At 38.0% G+C, this 23,684-nt stretch overlaps 2 protein-coding genes across 3 annotated transcripts; both read left to right on the plus strand.

Moving 5' to 3' along the window:
- Nucleotides 1-1,726: 1,726 nt before the first annotated feature.
- On the plus strand, nt 1,727-8,212 carry LOC149943412 (cytochrome P450 2J5-like). The gene is made up of 7 exons (XM_090175007.1): nt 1,727-2,008; nt 2,665-2,789; nt 3,534-3,939; nt 5,585-5,691; nt 6,908-7,163; nt 7,235-7,425; nt 7,494-8,212. The coding sequence occupies exons 1-7, from the start codon at nt 1,761-1,763 to the stop codon at nt 7,664-7,666; spliced, it is 1,506 nt and encodes a 501-aa protein (XP_090031133.1). The 5' UTR covers nt 1,727-1,760; the 3' UTR covers nt 7,667-8,212.
- A 4,193-nt stretch (nt 8,213-12,405) lies between these two features.
- Nucleotides 12,406-22,919, plus strand: LOC149943413 (cytochrome P450 2J6-like). Of its 2 annotated transcripts, XM_090174478.1 has the most exons (8): nt 12,637-12,723; nt 12,798-12,912; nt 13,597-13,721; nt 14,400-14,805; nt 19,559-19,665; nt 21,889-22,144; nt 22,220-22,410; nt 22,694-22,919. In XM_090174478.1, the coding sequence occupies exons 3-8, from the start codon at nt 13,703-13,705 to the stop codon at nt 22,867-22,869; spliced, it is 1,155 nt and encodes a 384-aa protein (XP_090030604.1). In that variant the 5' UTR covers nt 12,637-12,723; nt 12,798-12,912; nt 13,597-13,702; the 3' UTR covers nt 22,870-22,919. The 2 variants fall into 2 exon arrangements, with proteins under 2 accessions (XP_090030603.1, XP_090030604.1); XM_090174477.1 differs by lacking the exon at nt 12,798-12,912 and having other exon boundaries at nt 12,406-12,723.
- The last annotated feature ends 765 nt before the right edge of the window (nt 22,920-23,684 follow it).

Here is a 23,684-nt window from a genome sequence, read left to right on the forward strand (position 1 = left end):
GTTACTTCTGGTCATACGTTGAAAGCGCGGCGCACTCTGAACGGCCTTGAAAATCGCTAGAGGGAAACGGGCGCGTAGACCTCTATAAACACGGGGATTTACAAAGTTGTAAATTGCGGGGGTCCGTATACGCTGCCCAAAAAACCTTACTTAGAATTAAAATTAAGGAACGTATTTGCAACTCTGGGTTATATGGAAACCACAGCTATTCAAAAATATAACTTTCATGGAAATCGGACTTAAATTAAGGAACTGTATGTAGATTTTTAGGCGAAAATATAAAACCACAAAAATTGGGGTCCCGTAAATTACCCTGAAAACTATACTTAAATGTAATATTTACTGATATAACTGAAGTTGTAGGTCCGCTGAATCCTAACCTATCCAATAATATTTTTTAATGTTATCGGACTTAATTTTAAATAAAATATCTACCACATAAAGCGAAACCACCGAAAATAGGAAATTCGGCAAATGCCCGACTTCTAGGGCTCCGATTTGGAAACTTTATGAAAGGCTATCAATGGCGATGTATGTACATTCGAACGAGATATCATTGACTATTCTAGCCCTAACCGTTGAAAAGATTAGCGCGACACGGCGGCATCGGCGGCATCAGCATCGGCATCGGCATCGGCAACGGCTACACTGTACGTGAAACTATTACACACAAATCCTTAGGATTGTATGTAAAAACTGAATATTTCGCAGTGATGGGCACCGCTCATCTCATTTGAGAGGTTTTTGTAACTTTTAGCGAAGTTCAGCAGTAAAATAAATTTTCAGCTCTCAAAATTGAGCGGGAATTCATGAGCGCCTATTCAAGTTCTCAAAATTGAGCGTAAATCCGCGAGCGCCTATTCCGGCTCTCAAAATTGAGCGGGAATTCATGAGCACCTACTTCGTCTCTCAAAAATGAGCGGAAATTAATGAGCGCCTATTCCGGCTCCCAAAATTTTGAGAGCGTGAGCGGTTAACACCCGAGAGACCGCGAGTGCTGCGCGAGCTGAACGGTACGCTAACGGAAGTGCCCATCACTTAATTTCGTAATTCTAAAGCCGGCTGCACACATAAAGCTCACAAGCCAATTTTAAGCGCTCACGCATGCGTAGTTTCCAAAACCAAGTTCACGCAAGAGCAAGCCAAACCAGGATTTTTTCTCATTTTGCGTCGCATCGCTCGCTTCGCGTCTCATGTGTGTAGCCGGCTTAAGTAATATACTTTTCGAGAAAAATCGACTATTTGAATAAATTGAGAACTGAAAAGAGCCAAATGAAAGGGCTATGGTGGTAGTACTGAGTACAATTGAGTAGGATAATGGAATACTTATTCTAAATTCAAAACCTTCTCTCACAATTGTGGGCAGTAATAGTGACGACGGTGGCGCCCACGATTTGACGCGAAAAAAGTCTATATGTACTGCTATATCGCCCAATTTATCTCTAGCGCCGCGGATGCTTTCAATTGACATCGCTCAACGTCTCTCCCAGACGTGTTTATCTAGGTCTTCATACCGGGACTTAATGTATATGAAAGACAGGCGGGTTGCGAACTTTGATTTAGAGAGCCTTCAAATATACGAACTGGTGGCTACAGTTTCACGATTTATCTAATATTATCGGGGATTGTTAAGATTGCGATATCAAACTATCAGATCGCTTTATGAGAAACGGAGCAGCTAATATTAAAACAAAATATCATCCACGTTGACCTTTAAGATCTTAATTAAAGCCATTGGACTAGTTTTGTGGTGAACAACGATGTTCAAGACAATGGAATGGCTGATGTCGTACGTCTATGGCGACGTCGAAACTCAAATTAAAGTGGTTCTAGTGTTTCTCACAACCTTGTTCCTCGTGTTGCTGATTCAGAGGCAACTGAAACATTTGAGGTATAACCTTCCACCAGGACCCTTCAGTTGGCCCATAGTGGGTCACCTGCCTTTCCTTGGAGACACTAGACACCTTTATTTTCACAAACTCTCCAAAAAATACGGAAAGGTTTTCAGGTACGAAATTTTTCTAAATATATTTTTATACAATTTTAATCTAAATCCTAGAGAAAAATTAGAATTAGATATTAGGGCCATTTATTAAAGACCGTAGTATAGTAATATGTATAGCACTCTATAATATAAATTAAAAACTAGGCTTTCTATAGACTTCTATAAGGTTTTATAGAAAATTTATAGATCGTTTTTTTAAAGGGAAATTCGGAAAAAGATTTTGAAAACGTCTATAACAAGAGCGTGACTTTAAAACTAAATAAATGGTTGATCAAAGGTTTAAAGTTAAATAATTTTATAAATCAAAATAGATGTATACAATTGTGTTGTCACTAGATTTATTTTTGTATCACTAAAGATTCATTTCAATTTTATACAACCTAACCAAAACATTAAATATGGGGAACATTTTGGTATTGAAATTATGCAAAAATCACAATAAAATAGCACGCAAACAATTGTCTATTTCAAGATATAAATTCTTTTAAAATATTGTTTATAAATATTATTTATAAACAAAAATTGCAAAATTCTTTACCAGTAGAACACATTTATAAATAGAATTAAAACATTTTAAAAAGTGATTATATGAAAGTTATCACACTTTTCAAAGTATAATGCTTGAAATTTGAAATCTCAGCTCTGATATGTTTTTAAAGCTTGTACCTTGGAAGCCGTCTGACTATCGTGGTCACTGATTACGATGTCATCAAGGAAATCTCATTCAACGACAGCTTTTCCGGACGTATACCACATGGCATCGAAATCATACCGGGCCAGCCCAGTACGTATAAACACGAGAAATGTCCATTATGCATATCAAGTTACCCTCGCCTATAAAGCATTAGGCGCTTCAATAAAATCGCCTCAAGCAATATATAGTTTGTGATACTGTGACTAGACATACAACCGATTTGTCTATAGGAAGACCTAAAAATAATATCCAACAAGATAAACGACTATTAAGGATGATAAAATTAGCGAATAAGTAGATTAGTCCATTATGAAAAGGGATAATAAAGCTAAACCCTAAACAAATTTGAAGAAATTTAAAAACTTACTAATAGCTTGTAGCGATAGGTCTTCGAGCAAACAAAAAGAACGCGAAACTCGGACCAAATAGATCTTCGAGTTAAAAACTAAATTAAATTAAATTAAATAAAATAGCCAGAAATTCCAACGGTAGACCGGTTTCGTCCTATTTGGGACTCGTCAGTACCGTGCGGGAAATCTGGCTATTAATACCTGTAAAGTTTTTATATTTCAATTCGTCACGATTTAGATAAGTTTGACCCATACTAAGAGTTACCAATAGATGTCCGTACACCCAACAGGGAAAGAGTGACGCCAGGTTGATCTGATTTCCGGTTATCCTCTTTTTCCACCTCATCTGACACAAGGACGCGTTATTCTAGAAAAAAAGCGTTAATATCCGCAAGCGCTTGACAGTCAGGTCCAACATATTTTATTAACCCATGAGGCAAGTCCATCTGGGATGATTTTACTGAATTGATCGTTATTGTTTAAGGTATGGCTGAAATGAACGGACCAGACTGGAAGGATCAGCGTCGTTTCATGTTGCATTCATTCAGAGAACTGGGAATGGGCCGAACACACGGGGCCATCACGGCTCAAGACCACGTCGCCCGGTTCATGAAGACCTTGCGAGACCACGAAGGAAGAGCTGTTCGCTTGAGAGACGTCCTGGTGCACGAGGCCAACAACTTGATTTTCCAAATGATGGCCAACACCACCTTCGATCCGAACTCTAAAATGTCGAAAATTGTCAAGGGCTTTCAAGCTAGTATGCAATCTTACACTTTTGAGCAAAAGAAGAAATACTACTACCCGTTACTCGGCAAATTCCTTTCGCTGTTCAATTCGGAAATCAGAAAAGGTGTTCGAGCTGTCACCGCCCTCAAAGTGGAGGTCGAGTAAGTCACTTCATTAAAACCAATCCATCAATTCGTTCGGAAGTTTTACTACACAGAGCCTTTACGTGCAAGCTACTCTTTATAACGTCCTTGCCACTTGGGCTTAAGGCAGTGCCAGAAATAATTTCTGGTATTCAAAAGAGCAAAATCGTAGCGAGAACGAGCGTCAGCGCAAGAAAATGGTGCTGGTCTAATTCTTGGTTTCCACTAGCGCGCAGGCCCGTATCCAGCGAGTAGGGCCCCCTCAACTGAAAAATCGTGGCTACGGGCCTGCTAGCGCGCTTTTCTCAGCTTGGATGCAAATAATTTTTTAACGCGTATGATAATATAACATTATGGGAACTAAATTTAACTGAGATTTTTTGCGTTAACCAGCGCTTTCACTTCGTTTTTATCTCTTCTAAAATGATGATAACCAGTCTTATGGGAAAACTTGGATGATCCAGTTCTTGGGCGGTTGGGAAGGAACCTATAACACAGAGCGATGGTTTCTGTGTGTTTCGCGAAAAACTTGTGTTGCGCGAAAAACTATAAGAAACCCAGGGTGTTTTATTTTTGGTTCTTACGTCTGCAGCGATTTCTATCCAGTTGTCTAAACACAAGCCATTAAAAAAATCGTCAGACTCGAAAGCTGCTTTCCAAATCGCGTATTTTCTTCTTGCAGAACTGGTGAATATATATATATAAAGTGAATGGTGAACTTAGTTATTTGGTTTTGATTTGAGTATAGATTCAAGTTGAACAGTGATCCAGCTAATATCTCTAATCTAACTGAATAGTTAGTGATTGGATAACCCCAGATCGTTACGTTGACAATTTTGAATTAGTTAAACTTGTATTAGTCTTACAAATACTTGATTTTTAAAACCATTCCCAACTTTTCTACCAGACAGGGTACACTCTGTTTGAAAAGTCTTCGACAGCTGAAATTTTTGCCCTCTTTTTAATTCTGCTAGAAAACTATAATAGATAGCTCGATGAAACCAATTGCAACTTTTATTTATTTTCTAATATCTTTCGTTATTTATCGGTTTCGTCCGCCAAAAATTAATAGTTTGGCGGGAACCGTCAAAACTCATTTTTGACAACTTAATAAATATTGGTTCTACGGCACTGACTCGCGCGTTTTTGAATTCACAGTGGTCGGTTCATATTTAGAAAGTGGAAAAATTATCCCTCTACAACCAACGGTTGAGAAGTTATCGCGTTTCCATATTTTCGTCGAAGTTGCGTTATTTATAATCGCTTGATGCATTTTAGGTGTTTCCTAGTTTCGACGAAAGTTTGGAAACGCGATAACTTCTCAACCGTTGATTGTAGAGGGATAATTTTTCCACTTTCTAAATATGAACCGACCACTGTGAATTCAAAAACGCGCGAGTCAGTGCCGTAGAACCAATATTTAAAAAGGTGTCAAAAATGAGTTTTGACGGTTCCCACCAAACTATTAATTTTTGGCGGATGAAACCGATAAATAACGAAAGATATTGAAAAATAAATAAAAGTTGCAATTGGTTTCATTGAGCTATCTATTATAGTTTTCTAGCAGAATTAAAAAGAGGGCAAAAATTTCAGCTGTCGAAGACTTTTCAAACAGAGTGTACAATATTTCGTAACTGTAGACATTTTCACCCGTGATTTGTAGGAAACAATTGGAAAAACACGAAAATGAATACCAAGAGGGCTACAACAAAGATTTCATGGACTTTTACCTACAGGAGATCATGCAAAACCCCGACAAGTCTTTCACGAGTTAGTATCGAATCCTACCGTTCTAAAACCTTCTAATATATGACGTTACAGTGTAAAATGTGATATTGAGGGCATAATCTCATTTTTACGAAATGTTTGAATGGTTTTGCAAACGTTTGAAATGCATAGAAACAAGAAAATGGCATTTGAAGTGGTTCATTTAGCAATGTCTATAACCTTTCTAAAACATAGTTTTAATTTTTGTTTCTAATGGGTAATTTAATACTTTTCGTATTGGGCAGTTTGGGCTAGGTTGGATTAGGTTGAGGCTAAAATCACTTTGCTTTGGATATGTTATGGTCGGCTAGTTTAGGTAAGTTTATGTTAGTTGCGTTAGGTTAGTTTATGTTGGGTAGCGTTAGTTTCGGTTACTTTATGTTGGGTAGCGTTAGGTTAGGTTATTTTTTGTTGGGTTGCTTTAGGTTAGGTTATTTTATGTTGGGTTGCTTTAGGTTAGGTTATTTTTTGTTGGGTTGCTTTAGGTTAGGTTATTTTTTGTTGGGTTGCTTTAGGTTAGGTTATTTTATGTTGGGTTGCTTTAGGTTAGGTTATTTTATGTTGGGTTGCGTTAGGTAAAGTTAGTTTACGTTGGGTATTAAAAACCTTTCGGACACATCAAACCAAATTTGGATTTTTGAGCCACGTTTTTAGAGTTCGGATAAATGATAATTGGGACATTTCAAATTCCGAAAAATGCTACCAAATTGTCAGTGAGATACTTTTAAGGTTTTTCATAAAATTGGTCGCTACGCGAAACGAGGTGGTTCTATAATTCACCCTTTCTCTCAGGTGGCTACTCAATGATCCAAAACGCTTTTTTAATCCCCTAGTGTTATGTCGCGACCTCTTTTATCTAAAATCATTTTCAGAACCCATCATGCCTTGGACAAATAAAACCAATGGACGCGAATTTAGATGGTGGGCTTCATTATTTTAGAGCAGTGCGAGTCGAAACACCACGGTGTACGAATTTGGAAAGATTTATATCAAATATTACACACGTGTTTAATATAAACGAATGACGTTGGGTCTAATATCTTTAACTCGTCATCTAACGCTTTTACTTAAGATCTTCGTGTTTGGGTGGAAATATTTCGCGATTATCTCGATAGGGTTTTTGTTTTGATTTGGGTTCATAAGTTTGTTTGTCAAAATTACATTTTCATATTGTGGAATGGACAGTGCATTTAAAAAAATCAACAAATTTCCAAAACAGAAAAATCTCTGGTGGCCAATTCGACTGTACTGATCGCGGCTGGAGCGGAAGCAACGCAGATTACCCTCGAATGGATTTTCCAAAACTTAGTTCTCTACCCCGAAGTCCAGGAAAAGATGCACAAGGAGATCATTTCCATCGTCGGCAAGGACCGGTTACCGGAATGGAGCGACAGACAGGAACTGCCTTACACCCAAGCCGTCTTCCTGGAGGTTCTCCGACACCAAAACATGATGCCCGTTAACGAAGATAGGCTGTGAGTTCGAAAAGACAAGAACATATTCAAGCGGAAATCAGTTAGTTAACATACGATATACGGGTTTCTAGAATTCTGGAAGACGACAAGATTGGAGGATATGACGCGCCAAAAGGAGCGGCTCTCCTGATGGTCTATTGGTCCGTCAACGCCGACAAGAAAATCTGGGGAGATCCCGAAGTCTTCAGACCCGAAAGATTCGTGTCCAAAGACGGGAAAAGGTTGAACGAGATGGTTGACTATATCGTCGCCTTCTCTTTGGGTGCGTATTTATTAGCCAAAGAAGATTCAATTCAATTTTCTAAATCTTTGCTTTTGTGCCTTTTTCAGGGAAGAGGAGCTGTCCCGGAGAAGGAATTGCCAGGATGAATGTTTTCTTGTACATGAGCGCCGTGTCGCAGAAATTTCAAATACTTCCTCCGAAAGAAGGACTCAACACCAAAGTCATTTCCTCAAGCGGGGTCAGGCTCGAAAATGCTAAATTCCTTTTTAAGCTTAGATAGTTAAATCTCTTAAAGCAAATAGCGTTAAGCCCACGATAGAAAACGCGTGTAGGGGAAAGTATAGGGTAGACATTGCGTAATAATGTAACTTTCCGCCAACTGTTTTCTAGCGTGCCCTTAACCCACTCTTAAAGCCTTCCGTATTCTGAGAGACAATGAAGGTAGTGTCACACATGAGTGCCACAACACTGTAAAATCTCTTAAGATCACTTATTACCTTTAACCATACAATTATAAAAGTTCGCTTTAGTTAACATTTTTCCAAACATTTTGGTCGCAAACTGAGTTTCCCCGCATGAATGGACACACACACGCTTTTGTTGCCCAAGTGTTGAAGAACGGGCAGTTTTTCTGACCGAGGCTTAAGGCCTTTTCACACGAGTCAACTTTTTGATACAACTAGATGAGTCAACTTGAGTTTAGTCAACTAGTTGGTTCGTGTGAATAAAAGTTAGATGAGTTGATCCACCAAAAAAGTACGCGAGAAAAAAATGGATCAATGATCTATTTTTGCTGACTCAGCATTTTGATTTGAAAAGTTGGCTCGTGTGAAAAGGCCTTTAGTGTTCAATATTTGAATCTTATAATTTTGTTACACATCCTTTTTATTATACAAAAATTTATGATAATAATTATGTTAATTATCTTAATAAATGTAAATTGCCATATATTTCAGTAATAGAGGTATTTTGTTCAGAATTATAATTACCACTGTTTACCAATAATTATCTTTTACTGGTTAATGCGCGAAATCTACAACTTTTGATCAAGTGTAAGAATGAAAACGCAACGTGTTTGGACAACAAAAGTCGAAAGCTATGCGCTAGGAACCTTGAGCTATGCTCACCAACAAAGATAAGAGGCGTGGTATTTCTACGATAAATCACCAGAGGAACAGTTTGCTGCCTTCATATTCTCAGTTACCGTTATTTCATTATCAGATATAAAATATTCAAAGTGTTGTAAATCGACTTCCGAATCAAATATTCTAGCTACTGCAAGTCTCTGATAATAATTATGTTCAAATCGGTATGTAGGGAATAGAGCGCTTAACTAAAATAGCATATGTTAAAATAGCGTTTTCAAAAGCGCGTGTTTCAAAACAGCATTTTGTTGCAACGGCGCTTTGTTAAAACAGCGGTTGTTGAAAACTTGAAATAGCGTTTCTCAATACCGCGGTTTGTCGAAAGAGCGTTTTGTTTAGTCAGCGTTTTTTGGTTAAGCGTTTCTCAGTAGAGCGGTTTGTCAAAACAGCTTTTTCCATAAACAGCGTTTCTGAATATAGCGTTTCTCAAATTAGCGATTTTGAAACAGCGGTTTTGGTCAAGACAGCGGTTTCTTAAAACAGCGGTTTTGGTCAAGCCTCGACTTCGAGCGACCAGCGGTTCACGAGTTTTTAACGGGGTTATTTCGGCTACGGGGAATTTTCGATATATAGAGGGAGTTATCTCGAGGCTAGCGCGCGGAGCGCGCAACGGTTAGGTTAGTCGGGCGCGCCGTAGGCGCGTAGGCACCGTTTTGCTAAAGAAAGCAGTGCGGTTTTGGGAAACGCTGTTTCGACAAAATGCGGTTTAGAGAACCGCCGTTATGACAAAGCGCCGTTTGAACAATTTGTTATTTTGGGAAATGCTATGTAAAGAAACGCTGTTATGACAAAGCGCTATTTCGACAAAACGCTGTTTTGAAAAACTCTGTTTTGGAAAATGCTGAATAATCAAATGCTGTTTAGGAAAGCGCTGTAGTCCCTACAAATCGTTTAAATCAGGGCTGCCCAAATTTCCAATTCTAAAGATTGAATGTCGAAATGCCCATTTTGAAGAGTCTAGATCGCCCTGTTTATAGTAGGTATTCTAATTCTTTAATATTTTTCGAAATAAAGATTTAGAAAGTCGAGATTACCTTTTGGAAGGTCGTTGAAGAAAGTATAGTTCTTGTGAAATAACGAAATAACTTCGTTAAATTTGCATGTATAAGATTTAATATACCTAGTCTTTCATGATGATCTGCAAAGCGGTTCCAAGAGAAAATAACTCCTATTTCCACTTGGCGGTTCGAAACATGTCAGACCCCTAGTTTTACTAGGTATATTAAAACTTATACATGCAAATTTTTTCGAAGTTCCACAAATTTTTGAAGGTCGTTATAGACATTTGCTAAAGATCGCCCTTTTGGGAATCCCCTGTTTAAATGTATATGGTTAGAGAATTGCAACATTTTGAATATATTTTCTTGATGGTGCTGTAAGATAATGGCAGCTGGCACTACCTCAAATATATTGAACTATTCTCAAAAGTGCAATACTCTTTTCACTAACAATGATAATTTTTAAATGAAATCAGAAAATATCATAGCAATATAAGAGATTTTTCTAGGAACCTTGAGCTGCGTGCCTGTGTACGCATTCAAACCAAATTTCGCTATTTCTAGTACCGTTGGATTTGTTTTAAAAAGCCACCGTCAGAAAATTAAAACCAATTTGCATATATATAAATTTCACTTATGACATTTGGGGTATGTTTAATAGAAAAAAGCTAATCGGGGTCATAATGCGGTTTCTTATAAAAGATTAGATGAAATATTTAGATAAAATTATTTGTCTAAACTCATAAAAACTTTAACATCGAATTTCTAGAAGCTTTATTTTTTAACGTGACGATCTAAAAAGTGAGTTTCAATAATAACTGACACGTACGCCCGTAATCTAAATAGTAGACGACGATGGTACTTTGAAGTCATACCTCAGCTTGACCTCGGTGCCCTATGACATCAGCTTAGACTTCACTTTTTTGTGACAAGTGCATTCCTAATAGCTATTTTTAAAGCCGATAGATGGAGGTGCGGTTATTGAAACTCGCGTATTATTTTAGGGCTAGATATTTCCTTCTAAGTGGCGGCTCTAGACTGGATGGTACGATCTAGGAATATAATACTACGTACCTGGAACAGAAATTTGTATTCCCCCATCACGCACTCGCTGTTTTAGCTTCGGCAACGCTAGAGCTATACAATTTCGGACATACGAGCGTAGCGCCATCGTAAAAATAGGCGGAATTTTTTGTCTCTATAAATTTTGCCTACTTTTCATTCTATTCACAAGGATTTTTTGTACAAGTTGAAACACGAATATTCTACCTGGATTCTACGAAACTAATTTCGGAGATGTTTATTTAATTTGAAGACAAAATAAATAAATCTTTAACACGATTTTAAACCCGGCACGCATTTCTAACCAAGTCCCAACGAACACGCGGACGAAATTTTGACTACGTTGTTCGTAGTATCTTATGTCCGAATTCCCCACAGTGCCAGGCCTATGAATCCCATATTTCCCCTCCAGTATTTATATCCTCCTAGTTACGATAGCAGCCTCACCTCCAACCAAGCGTATTAGGTTAGATTGGTTGAGATTAACAAAGCTTACTAACAAGGAGACGACCCGAGGTGTTACACACCGATTTTGTTAAAACTCGGGGGATTGGTAGACCTTCACGTAACTTGAAAAATCCTAAAGGAAATTAATTCAATGGGCAACGGTTTTACTATGGCAACGAAAAATGTAAATTTTCCCATTGAAAATAACATGGGATTTGGACCGATTCCAAGGGTCCCCCCCCCCCCTGTGAAAGAGTTTAAAAAATTGAAAAATTTAAAATACCAAAATTATTAAAAATTTACGAAAAAATCAAAATTGATCACATTTTGATCAATTTGAACCAAATGGGTGAAAATGAACCGATATGGCTTTAATAGGAAAAATTTCAATTTTATGTTTTCAAAAACATTTTTCGTTGCCATGGCAAAACCGTTACCCATTGAATAAATTCCCTTTAGGATTTTTCAAGTTACAATCCCCCGAGTTTGAACGAAATCGGTGTGTTTCACCTCGGGTCGTCTCCTTGTAAGTGAGACTAAATAGGTGTCGTATATTTACTCCGGAGAGTGCGGCGTCGCTATTCAAGTACCAGTCTCTCGATTTTCACACGTTCACCGTCTCGTAAACGAGGCTTAGCGTTAAATCCTTATCGTAAATTAAATAACCATCTTTCCGATTAAAAAAATTATTTAACATATGGAAAGGTACACACCTACACTATATCGTGTTTATCAACAGATTTAAGAAGATTGGGTTTTTTTTAAAAGTATTCTTCTTTGGCGGTTAAATTTAATTATTCGCCGCTGCAGCTACGATAGAGGGCGATACTTTACTGTGTTTTTTTGGTGTAATATGAAAAAGCATTTAAGGAGTTTTCACTTAAACACTTTTCGGAATTTCGTATTTGGCTGGTTGAACTAAGTTTATCAGTGTATCTGCTGGTTCCATTACAATTCGGCGAATAACGTCTACAGCGAATTCTCTGTTACAATTTATTATTTTTTTAAGTTGCATTTCCAGCGGCAAATTTTTGTATTAAAATAAACCAAACTTTGAGAAACAATGTTGTCCATCTTTTTCAAAAATCTTACAATTAATTTGCTTTATTTTATATCTACACTGCTATATCGATTATCAAACGGGAACAATTACAGGTGCAATTTCTCTCAAGCTCGTTTCCCAAACATCTTCATATGGCCTTCAAAAAGGCTTTATACCGGGAAAGATTGATTCGGAGGATCTTCAAAATCGAGAACTAGGCCTATTGACTACAATTGAACGCCTAATCTAATATTATCGGTGAATGCCAAGATATGACCCTATCAGATCAGTTTATGAGAAACGAAACACTCTTTGTTAAAATCAAAACACCATCAGGGTTTACCTCTATGAAGATCTTCATTAAAGCCATTGGACTAGTTTTGTGGTGAGCAACGATGTTTAAGACAATGGAATCGGTGGTGTCGTACGTCTATGGCGACGTCGAAATTCAAATTAAAGTGGTTCTAGTGTTTCTCACAACCTTGTTCCTCGTGTTGCTGATTCAGAGGCAACTGAAACATTTGAGGTATAACCTGCCACCGGGACCCTTCAGCTGGCCCATAGTCGGTCACCTGCCTTTCCTCGGAGACACTAAACACCTCTATTTTCACAAACTCTCCGAAAAATACGGAAAGGTTTTCAGGTAAGAAAAGTTTCTACCGACATTTTATAGAATTTTAGGCTTCCATTGCAACAGGTTTGATTCACTTTTAACAGACATAGAGGGGAATTTAGACCGTTTGGAAGAGTTGTGGCTAGCCCAGCCATTAATAAACACTAGCCTCTCTACTAACTATTCCTTTAAAACCACTGCAAGTTTCTATGGAAAGAGGTAATAGAAGTACTCTGTGGAAAACCACGTCTTATTTATATAAACCAGTTACTATAGCAACGAAAATAGTTTACGCCCACGAGTAACTTACGATAATGCTGGCAACCAGGAGCAACAAACACAAGGAGAACTCAGCTAGCCTTTAAACACGCTAAGGCAGTGTTGTGTACAAATTTCATTGGACGAGCCTTTACGCTGAACGTTTTACGGAAAGGGGAAGACAATTTCCGAATTTTCCCCTCCCGACGGCAGCAGGTGCTAAAGCGTCTAACCAATAAAAATTGTACGCAAGAAAATCCACGACTTTTGACGGGTTACGTTATCCTTGTGTGTGGGGTGTTGTGTTTGTTGCTCATAGCTGGCAATATCCCAGACAAAAATGTTTTTATTTAAATTTTTGAAGAGTTATCTGAATCCTATAGAAACGTTTCTATAGAATATAGTTGGGTACATTTTGTATGACAAATGAAATATTTCTACAGCTATCTACAGCCTTTGGGCTGATTTGATTTTATCGTAGGGAAGCAGATTACTCTTTGAGCATGCGTGGGATAGAATATAATATAAATATTTAAACAAAAATGAATTTTAACGTTTGTAAGCATTTGAACAATACCCGTATTTAGGTTACAAATTACAATTTGAAATTTGAAAACTTTACTTCAATATTGTTTTATTTTTTAGCTTGTACCTTGGAAGCCGTCTGACTATCGTGGTCACTGATTACGATGTCATCAAGGAAATCTCATTCAACGACAACTTTTCGGGACGCATACCAAATGGATTCGAAATGATACCTGGCCAGCCGAGTACGTAAAAACACCACGATATCTCATTAATATCTTTGTCAAAGTGTTGAAATTTGGCAAAAAAATAGTTTGAAATCAATAAGTGTTTCCATAAAATAAAACAATAAAGAAAGTATAAAATGTTTTTTTCCGCGAGTTTGAGCTCTTTAGAACTTTTTTGGCACGCGGGTTTTGATCGTTGACATCAAATTCCAAAATATTCCAATGATAATAGATAATGACGTAGAAAAATCATTTACACGTGACCTCCCGTTTTTAATAGAAAGACCTATTGTAATTTCCGAAAAATGGTTGGAAATCAATTGAAATTTCCGAAAAATGGTTGGAAATCAATTGAATTTTCCGAAAAATGGTTGGAAATCAATTGAAATTTCCGAAAAATGGTTGGAAATCAATTGAAATTTCCGAAAAATAGTAGAAAATCAATTGAAATTTCCGAAAAATAGTAGAAAATCAATTGAAATTTCCGAAAAATGGTAGGAAATCAATTGAATATTTCGAAAAATAGTAAGAAATCAATTGAAATTTTCGAAAAATGGTAAAAAATTAATTGAAATTGCAATATAGTATTTTCTAAAACGTTTCACGATTCAGTTACACATTTTAGAGGGCCGAAACCCTTTTAGACAAGTCATTCGAAGTTGATTTCATTGTTTTTAAAGCATATATATTTTCAAGGTATGGGTGAAATGAATGGACCCGAATGGAAGGATCAGCGTCGCTTTATGTTGCATTCATTCAGAGAACTGGGAATGGGCCGAACGCACGGGGCCATCACGGCTCAAGACCACGTCGCCCGGTTCATGAAGACCTTGCGAGACCACGAAGGAAGCGCGGTTCGCTTGAGAGACGTCCTGGTGCACGAGACCAACAACCTGATCTTCCAAATGATGGCCAACACCACCTTCGATCCGAACTCGAAACTGTCGAAAATCGTCCAGAACTTTCAGGCTTGTATGTTAAATTTCTTGTTTGAGCAAAAGAAGAAGTACTACTACCCGTTACTCGGCAAATTCTTTTCGCTGTTCAATTCGGAAATCAGAAAAGGTGTTCGAGCTGTCACCGCCCTCAAAGTGGAGGTCGAGTAAGTCAATTTCAATTATGACGTAAGTGTAAATAAATGTTTCGCATTAGATGTTTATTTGCGTCTGCAGTTTTTTAAGCATACCTTTGCACTGGTATGCGTATTTTCCCCGACAGAGGGATAGGAGTAAAAACTCCTGTAGAAAATTGGAGTCGGGCCGACGTCATAAATCCTATTTCTGCCGACTCGTCGTACGTATTCCGAAACATCGTTGGGTCGGCTTTGTAAAGTCGCAGTGGCGTAGCGTACACGGGGTTTGCCAGACAGCTTTCCCTGGGCCCCCCGACCTTTTGGGGGCCCCATCGTGATCGCGAACAAGAAGAGGTGGGAATCACTGCAGGTGGAAAAAAATTAGGGTTAAAATAATTATTTCAACTATTCCATAATTTCATCTAAATTAAAGGTTATATTTAAAAAATAAATGGCTTCAACGGCCTATGAACTTCAAAGCAGTAAGTTTAGCAATTGGGTTGGGAATATTAATCTAGAGATCCAATCAAATCTGCTCACCGCGAAACCAGTTTTGTAAATTACAAATGTGTTGTCTGCCCTAAATTGACGAGAAGACTTTATAATTCGACTCGTGGCGCCATCCGCTTTTTAATGTAGGGATCTTAAATCTCTTGGCCGACAAACGCGATAGATGGCCACACGGGTAGAATGATAAAATTTTCTCGTCATATTAGAGCAGACGGCAGTCACGATCGAGACTCACGACACATTCGTATTTTTCAAAACTTGTTTCGCGAAGTACAAAAATCTGAGGTCAAATTTCCATCGCCACTGCTCCACCTAGTTAAATGAAAATTTCAACGAGGTTAATTGCACCCGAGGCCGGGAGAAGTGGCGTACTCCTGTAATCCCAAGTGTCTGGGAGGCAGAGTTTGTGGATGGCCGTTTGAGTACGACCACCTATCCTCCAACGGGTGGACGGAATGCTTCCACCACGGGTGTCCCACTTCTATCCCCAGGTATCCCCCCTGTTGGCGTGGCCTTTACACATATCTCACGGTTCTCACTCAGTGGCGTAGCCAGGAAAATTGGGCCCCAATGTAAGATAAGAAAATGGGCCCCTGTGACATGTCAATTTTTGCGCGTTCCAATGCACGCGATTGGGTGCGTTGGCCTATTTACGTCACTGGATTCCAATGTCGTGATAATGACATCACGGTAATACTCTCTATAAAAATATACATGTAAACGGCGTTCTTTCGTGAGACAGTCGACTAATTAAAGGTTTATGGGCTGCATTGGCGTATTTACGCCACTGATCTCACCCCTGATTAATCGCATAGCGGTTAGAGGACTGTATTGTACTTTTTTTCCCAACTACTATTAAAAAAATTGCGCCGGAGAGCTCAAGATGGTGTGAATCTTGAATGCCAATAAGATTATTTTTTTAAATAATTTCTAAATATTAGCTTATTTAGCCTCAAATCCTCAATTCAATAATTATCACAGGTACTGTACTGTTAGTAAACTTTTAAACTTATACTATATTATTGATGTTATTTAAGTATATTTGAAAGTCTAAATTTATAAATTATTCTATACATTTAATTTTTATTACAGTAGAAAGCTATAACCATAGAAATCAATGCGATATTCTGCTTTTCCTGCACAAGTAGTTTTCAAAAATTGTTTCTTATTGCACCTCAGACTTCAGTCATTGTTTTTATGTTTTATAAGATATCTTCAAACTTAAAGTAAAGTGGGATACACGAATTTCATAAGTGTACAAATTATAGTTCGTAGCTAGAGGTCGGGGACGATTAATCATTATCCATGTTTAAATTGATTTTTTTCGAAAAAACAATGTAAACAAAGAAATTTACCGGTTAATATTTCGTAAAATGATTAAAAAACATTATTCGGAAAATTTTAGCTTTTTATCGAAAAAAACGTCGTTTCTCCGATTAATTTTACAAATTTATAAAAAAAAATTAATCGGATAATACAGAAATATAAATTATTTGATCAAAACGTTTTACGAATAATTTTGGGAGCTTTATCTATTGAATAAAAGTTAACCATCCCCGACCTCTATTCGTAGCTAGAACAGCTGCCTTAATTAAATTAGGCATATGTGTTATTGTGTTTACGTTTCTAGGCCTACCTGAAATTCATAGGTTTGATCTTGAAAAAATTACTAAAGCTTTAGGTAAAGCAGGGTACATTAAAATGTAAAATATGTCCGAACGAAACTCACTTGATCAGGTGAAGTCGAGGGTGATAATTGATTTTTGAAAACTACATTTTGTATCTTTCGTGCGGCAACATATATAATTATTAAAGGGATATGCAAGTGATGTTTCATGGGCTTTGCGTCATAATTTTATGAATTGGTAAATGTATAGTCATAATTTTAACCAAATTACATGTACCTAAAATCTGAACCGTTTAGAATTTAGTAACAGTGTGTCAGAATTTATAGCCCGGTGTACCTAGTAACAGAAACCATACCACCGGAGGCCTATCATCATAGTGCCCTACGCCAGCGTCCCCCTAGCCCGGACAGGTGACAAATCCAGCATGGGTAGCAGAACCCTACTACTGATGTCCGCACCTTTGACGCAAGCCACTCAACCCAGCAGAAGGTACAGCAATGGGTGGACCAATCCCCACTTCGCTCACAGCAGTGGGAGTAAGAGTGGATGCTGTAGCAACTCCAGCCGACACCCTACCTATGAAGGTAAAGAGTCAAACCCTTTGGAGAGAGCTCCTAAAGGGGAACGACGAGCACACAGCAGTCCAAGTAACCCGGCACAGCTGGCACCGGAGATCCCGGTGTGGTTCCAAAAGGCCGGGAAACAGGACCGCCGTGCCCGCATATGGAGGCCCGCCGCCCCACAGCAGGCTACCCAATCCGCCGAGGCGGCCAGTTTGCACGGACCCTCTCCGTTAGCTTGCGCCGAAGCACAGTATCCAGCCCAAACCTGACCGAAGTCGGAGGTGGAGATAGGATCATAGGACCATTTGATCAGAGCTAACATCTCCCAGTGCGCCCCCGCCCTTATGGGTTAAAAGAGCCGGACCCCGACTCCCCGGTAAAGACACCAGTTATTGCACACTCTAACCCATTTTGGGCCAGAATTTAGTAACAGTCTGAACTTGTTTAAGTTGACCTTTATGGGTGCGATTTAAAAACACGTAGGGTGGGGGCCCCTTTTTCGCGTTCAGCCCTGGGCCCCACGTCAATTCGCTACGCCACTGTAAAGTCGGTAGAAATATAATGTCGGGCCGACCTTAAATCAAGTAGGACATTTCGAGCATAAATAGTGAAGTGCGGTCATCAGCTATTTTAAAATTTTCATACTTTTTGGCGATAAATTCACGATAAATAGCACTGCAGAAATCCAACTTGGAGCAACAAACACAGCACCCCACACAAGGAGAATGCAACCCGTCAAAAGTCGTGGATTTTCCTGTGTACAGTTTTCATTGGTTTGACGCATTATCTCCTGCTGCCGTCGGAAGGGGAAAATTCGGAAATTGTCTTCCCCCCCGGCCCGTAAAACGTTCAGCATAAAGGCTCGTCCAATGATATTTGTACACAACACTGCGTTAGCGTGTTTAAAGGTTCTTTGTGTTTGTTGCTCCTAGGTGCCAATAAATAGCTGCAAGCTTATAGGTAGATGAAATATTTATGAAGGGTTTATTTAGGAGATCACGTGTAAATCTTTTTCTATGCCCTAGCTATTCACGATCGAAAAGAGTCTAGGTGGAGTAGCGGTGCTAGCTTCTCCGAGGTAGCGCCTATGATCTAGCGTCTGCTACAGTCAAATTAAAATGCCATAAGAACTTTTTCTCTTACAAGTCAAACAATGACTTAGCCCTACAGCACATATGTAATTAATTTGAAAAACTTAATAAATTTGAACTTGAACTTGAATAAACTTATCAAAATATAAGCAAACGATGTAAAAATTATATTAATATATCATTATTTGTAAAATCCAATTTACGAATAACGATGAGGAAAAACTAATAGCGTCTGCTTTAGCCGCTACCTATATACGTTTCAATGGCGAACCAAAGGGGGCGTAACGATAGTTTTCGGTCGCTAATAGATATTGAAGGTAGAGAGCACGTGATAAAATTTGAAAAAGCTTAAACTCATGACGCAGAGGAAAAGAATTAGTGATTTTAATTTTTTTATTGTTTTATTTTATGGAAACACCTATTATACATATAATACTATGACTTACAAGGAGACATCCTGAGGTGTTTCCCCCGATTTTTTTCAAACTCGAGGGTTAAGTAGACCTTCATTTACCTTGAAAGCTCCTAAAGGGAAAAGTTTCAAAAAATGTTTTTCACAACTCAAGTTTTAACATTCTCTAAGTAAAATAGCATGGAAAAATCACGGATTGTAAACCCCTACTATCTTACTGAAATTTTATTAATTTTACCCATTTTTATCGATTTTACCCAATTTTATCCAATTGTTTTTTTCCAAAATTTAATATTTTTCATTTTTTTAAAATTACAATCCCTGATTTTGCCATGTTATTTTACGTAGATAAAGTTTAAACTTGAGTTGTGAAAAACATTTTTGGTTGGCATGGCAAAACGAATGGCCATTGAAACTTTTCCCATTTAGAAGCTTTCAAGGTTCATAAAGGTCTACTTAATCCCCGAGTTTAAAATCGGGGGAAAACACCTCAGAATGTGTCCTTGTTAGTTGAAAATGCGATATAACTATCAGGTCTTATTTCTAAACACAACACATTTTCTTTGGCGTGATTTGTAGAAAAGAATTGGAAAAACACGAAAAAGAATACCAAGAGGGCTACAACAAAGATTTCATGGACTTCTACCTGCAGGAGATCATGCAAAATCCTGACAAGTCTTTCACGAGTAAGTATCGAATCCTACCAAAGCGCATTTTTCATACCCCATTCTTGCGTCGCGACCTTTTTTCCCAAAAACATTTCAAGAACACTATTACACAAATAGATGACTGGACCCTTATTTAGTTGGTTGGCTTCGATCTTTTAAAGCAGCACCACTTGTGTCTGAAATTGGAAAGGTTTCATCCGAGGGGTAAGCAGGGCCGTAGCCAGGACATCGATATAGAGCGGGCGAACCATATTTTAGGAGGGGAGAATTGCCCCAAAAGGGGGCGTCGGAGTTGAGTTGCAGAAAAGGCTAGGTCGGGCGAAAGAGATCCCCTCCCCCCTGGCTAAGGGCCTGGGGGTAAGACACTCTCGGATGACTTGTACACCGAGTTCGAGTGCTTAGTACGAACTCTTATTAGCACAGTCAGAGGTACGACAGTGTACACCGAGTTCGCGGAGTGACCTACCCCTCGGTTTCACCCAAACATTAATCATTTTTAATAGAAACGAACGACGTTATTTAAAATGAGCGTAATTGGTGATCTTAAAATTCATTTTGCGCGTGAAAATACGCCGCCATGTTAGGGTATAAAAGCATTTAAATAAGCCTGCTATACCTCACAATGTAAAGGTGAGACAAGAACGACGTTAAGCCTAAAGTAAGGTTTCCAAAGCCGCTTGAAAACTGAAAACCAAGTATGAATTCTGCTTTTCACCGATCATGTATCAGCAGAAGAGCATATTTTTAATTATTTCAAGCGTCTTTGTCATCAAACGTTTTTACGCACACGCTTTGTTTTTGGGTGGAAATGTTTGCGATTCTCTTGGTAGGAGTGCTGGTGTGCGATGCAATTTGAAGAAAAAGGTATTTGCGAGGGGCTAACCACTCTTAGAAAGTCTGTACACCGGATTACGCTTAGATTAGCACTGCCAAAGGCAGGTACTTCAAAGATTACGCGTAATCCCATTAGTACAGTCAAAGGTACGGCTCTGTACACCGATTACGCGTAGTGATTACCCCCTCTTGTATTTGCTTGTTATTCGGGTTTATTTGTTCAAGATTACGCTATAGTTTTCACGACCGAAACGAGTCTAGGTGGCTATTACCTAGCGCCTGATAAAATAAAAATTCATAAGAACGTTTTTTCTTAAATAAATTTATCAAAATGTAAGCAAACGATGCAAAAATTATATTAAAATGCAAGTATTAAGTCAAATTTACCAGAATCCTATAATAAAAGAAGCCTCTAAGTCCCTATACCGCCAAAGTAAAACCAAAGAGGATAGGTAAAACTTTTAAAACATCTCGTTTTCGACACGGAGCAAAGAAGAAAATAACGCGGCCTAGGACTAGCAAATCTAGTGAGCGCTATATTTAGTCTTTGTAGCGAAAAAGTAGTTTGCTCTCCAAACCGTCGGTTGGCAAACCTGAAACGTAGCCTACGTAGGTATAGATCATCCTTGCTTTCACACTTTAAACGCGAAAGGCGGGCAAGGCTTAATGTTTTACAAAGCGTATTGAGAAAATGATACGGAGATATCGCCTTCACAATCACGATTATTGTTCATTAGTATGGATATTTATGAAAACAAATTATAGTTTTAACATTTATTATAGCAAAATATTTATTACCTTTATAATGTAGAAATTACAAAGTTCAATCAAAACGAGGCGAGTCTCTCAAAATTTAAAATCCCCAGCAAAATCCTATGCGAATTCTACGAGCTAAAATGAAAAGAATCGTCTGCATTTTTCAAATAATTTATCCGCTACTGCTCGCGTATGAATCGAGGGGCTAAACAATCATTCCAATGTTAGAAATTTTGTACATCTGATTTCAGATTTCAAGTGATTTCAATATTTAATTGATTAAAGTTATTGAAACTACTAAATTTACGTGATTTAAAGTGATTTCATGGCTGATTTGTACACCTGAAGTCCCTCGGTATGAATATATCGAGAGGACTATATTTTATGGCCACATATCGCCTTAACAAATCTGTATCGCTCCGAATACCCCTAGTTCGAAAACGAGACGTTTCACGATTTTGGGCGAGATAGAGGCTTCTCTTATTATTATAATTAATTTACGATTTAAGATGAGGAAACACTAATAGCGTCAGCTTTAGCCGCGACCTCTCTAGCTTTCAATGGCGAACCAAAGGGGGCGTAGCGATAGTTTTCGGTTGCGAATTGCCAAATGGCCAGTGCATTTCTAAAAACTACGAAATTACAAAACAGAAAAATCCCTGGTGGCCAATTCAACTCTGCTGATCGCGGCTGGAGCGGAAGCGACGCAGATTACCCTCGAATGGGTTTTCCAAAACTTGGTTCTCTACCCCGAAGTCCAGGAAAAGATGCACAAAGAGATCATTTCCACCGTCGGTAAGGACAGGTTACCAGAATGGAGCGATAGACAGGAGCTGCCTTACACCCAAGCCGTCTTCCAGGAGGTTCTCCGACACCAAAGCGCGATTGCCGTTAACGAAGAAAGGCTGTGAGTTATTTGAAAAGATGAGAACAGATTTGAAGCGGAAATCAGCCAGTTGACATACGATATACGCGTTTCTAGAATTCTGGAAGACGACCAGGTTGGTGGATATGACGCCCCAAAAGGAGCGGCTCTCCTGATGGTCTATTGGTCCGTCAACGCCGACAAGAAAATCTGGGGAGATCCCGAAGTCTTCAGACCCGAAAGATTCGTGTCCAAAGACGGGAAAAGGTTAAACAAGATGGTTGATTATACCGTGGCCTTCTCTTTAGGTGCGTATTAATAAAAGCGATTGAACCTAGTAAATGATTTCTAATTTAATTCGTTGTGCCGTCATGGAGTTGTATCTGTGGTTCGTGATTGCTAAGCCTAGTGTTTTGGTTAGTTAAGATTATGTTGTAAGGGGTGTAGTTTAAGTGAAATTTTATATTATGATAATATAATATAAGGATTTCTGCTTGGAAGACTTACTTTGAGTTGTGAGGGGGATTTGAGCAATGAAAAACTAAGAACGGTTGCTACAGATGTATCAAAACTAATCAATTCTATTTTCAGGTAAGAGGAACTGTCCCGGAGAGGGAATTGCCAGGATGAATATTTTCTTGTACATGAGCGCCGTGTCGCAGAAATTTCAAATACTTCCACCGAAAGAAGGACTCAACACGAAAGTCATTTCATCATTGGGAGACAGGCTGGAAAATGCTCGATTCGTTTTTAAACTTAGAGAATAAAATTTATTAAGATTAATCTACAAAGGAATTAAAGAATTAAGTTTAAAATATCGGAGCTTTCTTATTTTTATAATTATTTTGATTTGAAAATTTTAATTTTATTTAAGGGAAAACTCGATTGATTTTCTAATAGCTCTTGATAGAATTTTTAGAAGCCAATTCCATTTTCACGAGATCTCTAAAAAACACGAATTAGCACGATTTCTTCTTATCTTTGTGATATTTAAATTTTCAATTAGAGTTTCTTAAAACCTACTTTTCAATATCGTATAACAAATTATGTAAAAGTTTTGGAAATCGTCTACAAAATCAAATACTCTAGTCTATTCTTTATAAAAAAATCAATATTTTTTCTAAATAAAATCGCCCAATATAATAGTTACGTGTTAGTGTACGCATTCGAAATAACATGTTCAGCGTGTTTAAAAACAAAATTTGGTTATTTCTAATAACGTTGAATTCGTTTACCAAATCAGCCGTAATAAGACTGAAATTCATTTGTATAAATATAATTTGATTTGGGACATTTGGGTTTAGTGACATAATTAGATGAATTCATTAACTACAGTTTCTAAAAATAGATAAGGTTTTTAAACCCGATAGCATGTTTAAATTCAGATTTAGAGATGCTTGAAGTGTTTGAATATAACGTTGTCAAATTTTCAACTCGGACAGTCAAAGACAGCTTGTTTTATCTATGTATGTTTATGTAAATATTGTTCTTAAGGGCCCATCTATAACTATTGTAAATTTTATTGATACATAATCTATACATAGCTTCTTTTTACTAATGTTAGATGAATTAACTTTTAAAT

This window comes from Leiobunum rupestre, chromosome 5 (assembly GCF_980474605.1).
Source record: "Leiobunum rupestre chromosome 5, qqLeiRupe1.1.hap1, whole genome shotgun sequence".
NCBI lineage: Eukaryota > Metazoa > Arthropoda > Arachnida > Opiliones > Sclerosomatidae > Leiobunum > Leiobunum rupestre.

What these genes read in the sequence shown, in the direction of transcription:
- LOC149943412 (XM_090175007.1), top strand. Translation starts at nt 1,761, where the DNA reads ATGTTCAAGACAATGGAATGGCTGATGTCGTACGTCTATGGCGACGTC. An exon ending in GCCCTCAAAGTGGAGGTCGA is followed by an intron (nt 3,940 to 5,584) that starts GTAAGTCACTTC and finishes CGTGATTTGTAG; the next exon opens with GAAACAATTGGAAAAACACG. An exon ending in CCCGTTAACGAAGATAGGCT is followed by an intron (nt 7,164 to 7,234) that starts GTGAGTTCGAAA and finishes ACGGGTTTCTAG; the next exon opens with AATTCTGGAAGACGACAAGA.
- LOC149943413 (XM_090174477.1), top strand. Translation starts at nt 12,476, where the DNA reads ATGTTTAAGACAATGGAATCGGTGGTGTCGTACGTCTATGGCGACGTC. An exon ending in AAATACGGAAAGGTTTTCAG is followed by an intron (nt 12,724 to 13,596) that starts GTAAGAAAAGTT and finishes TTTATTTTTTAG; the next exon opens with CTTGTACCTTGGAAGCCGTC. An exon ending in TACCGTGGCCTTCTCTTTAG is followed by an intron (nt 22,411 to 22,693) that starts GTGCGTATTAAT and finishes TTCTATTTTCAG; the next exon opens with GTAAGAGGAACTGTCCCGGA.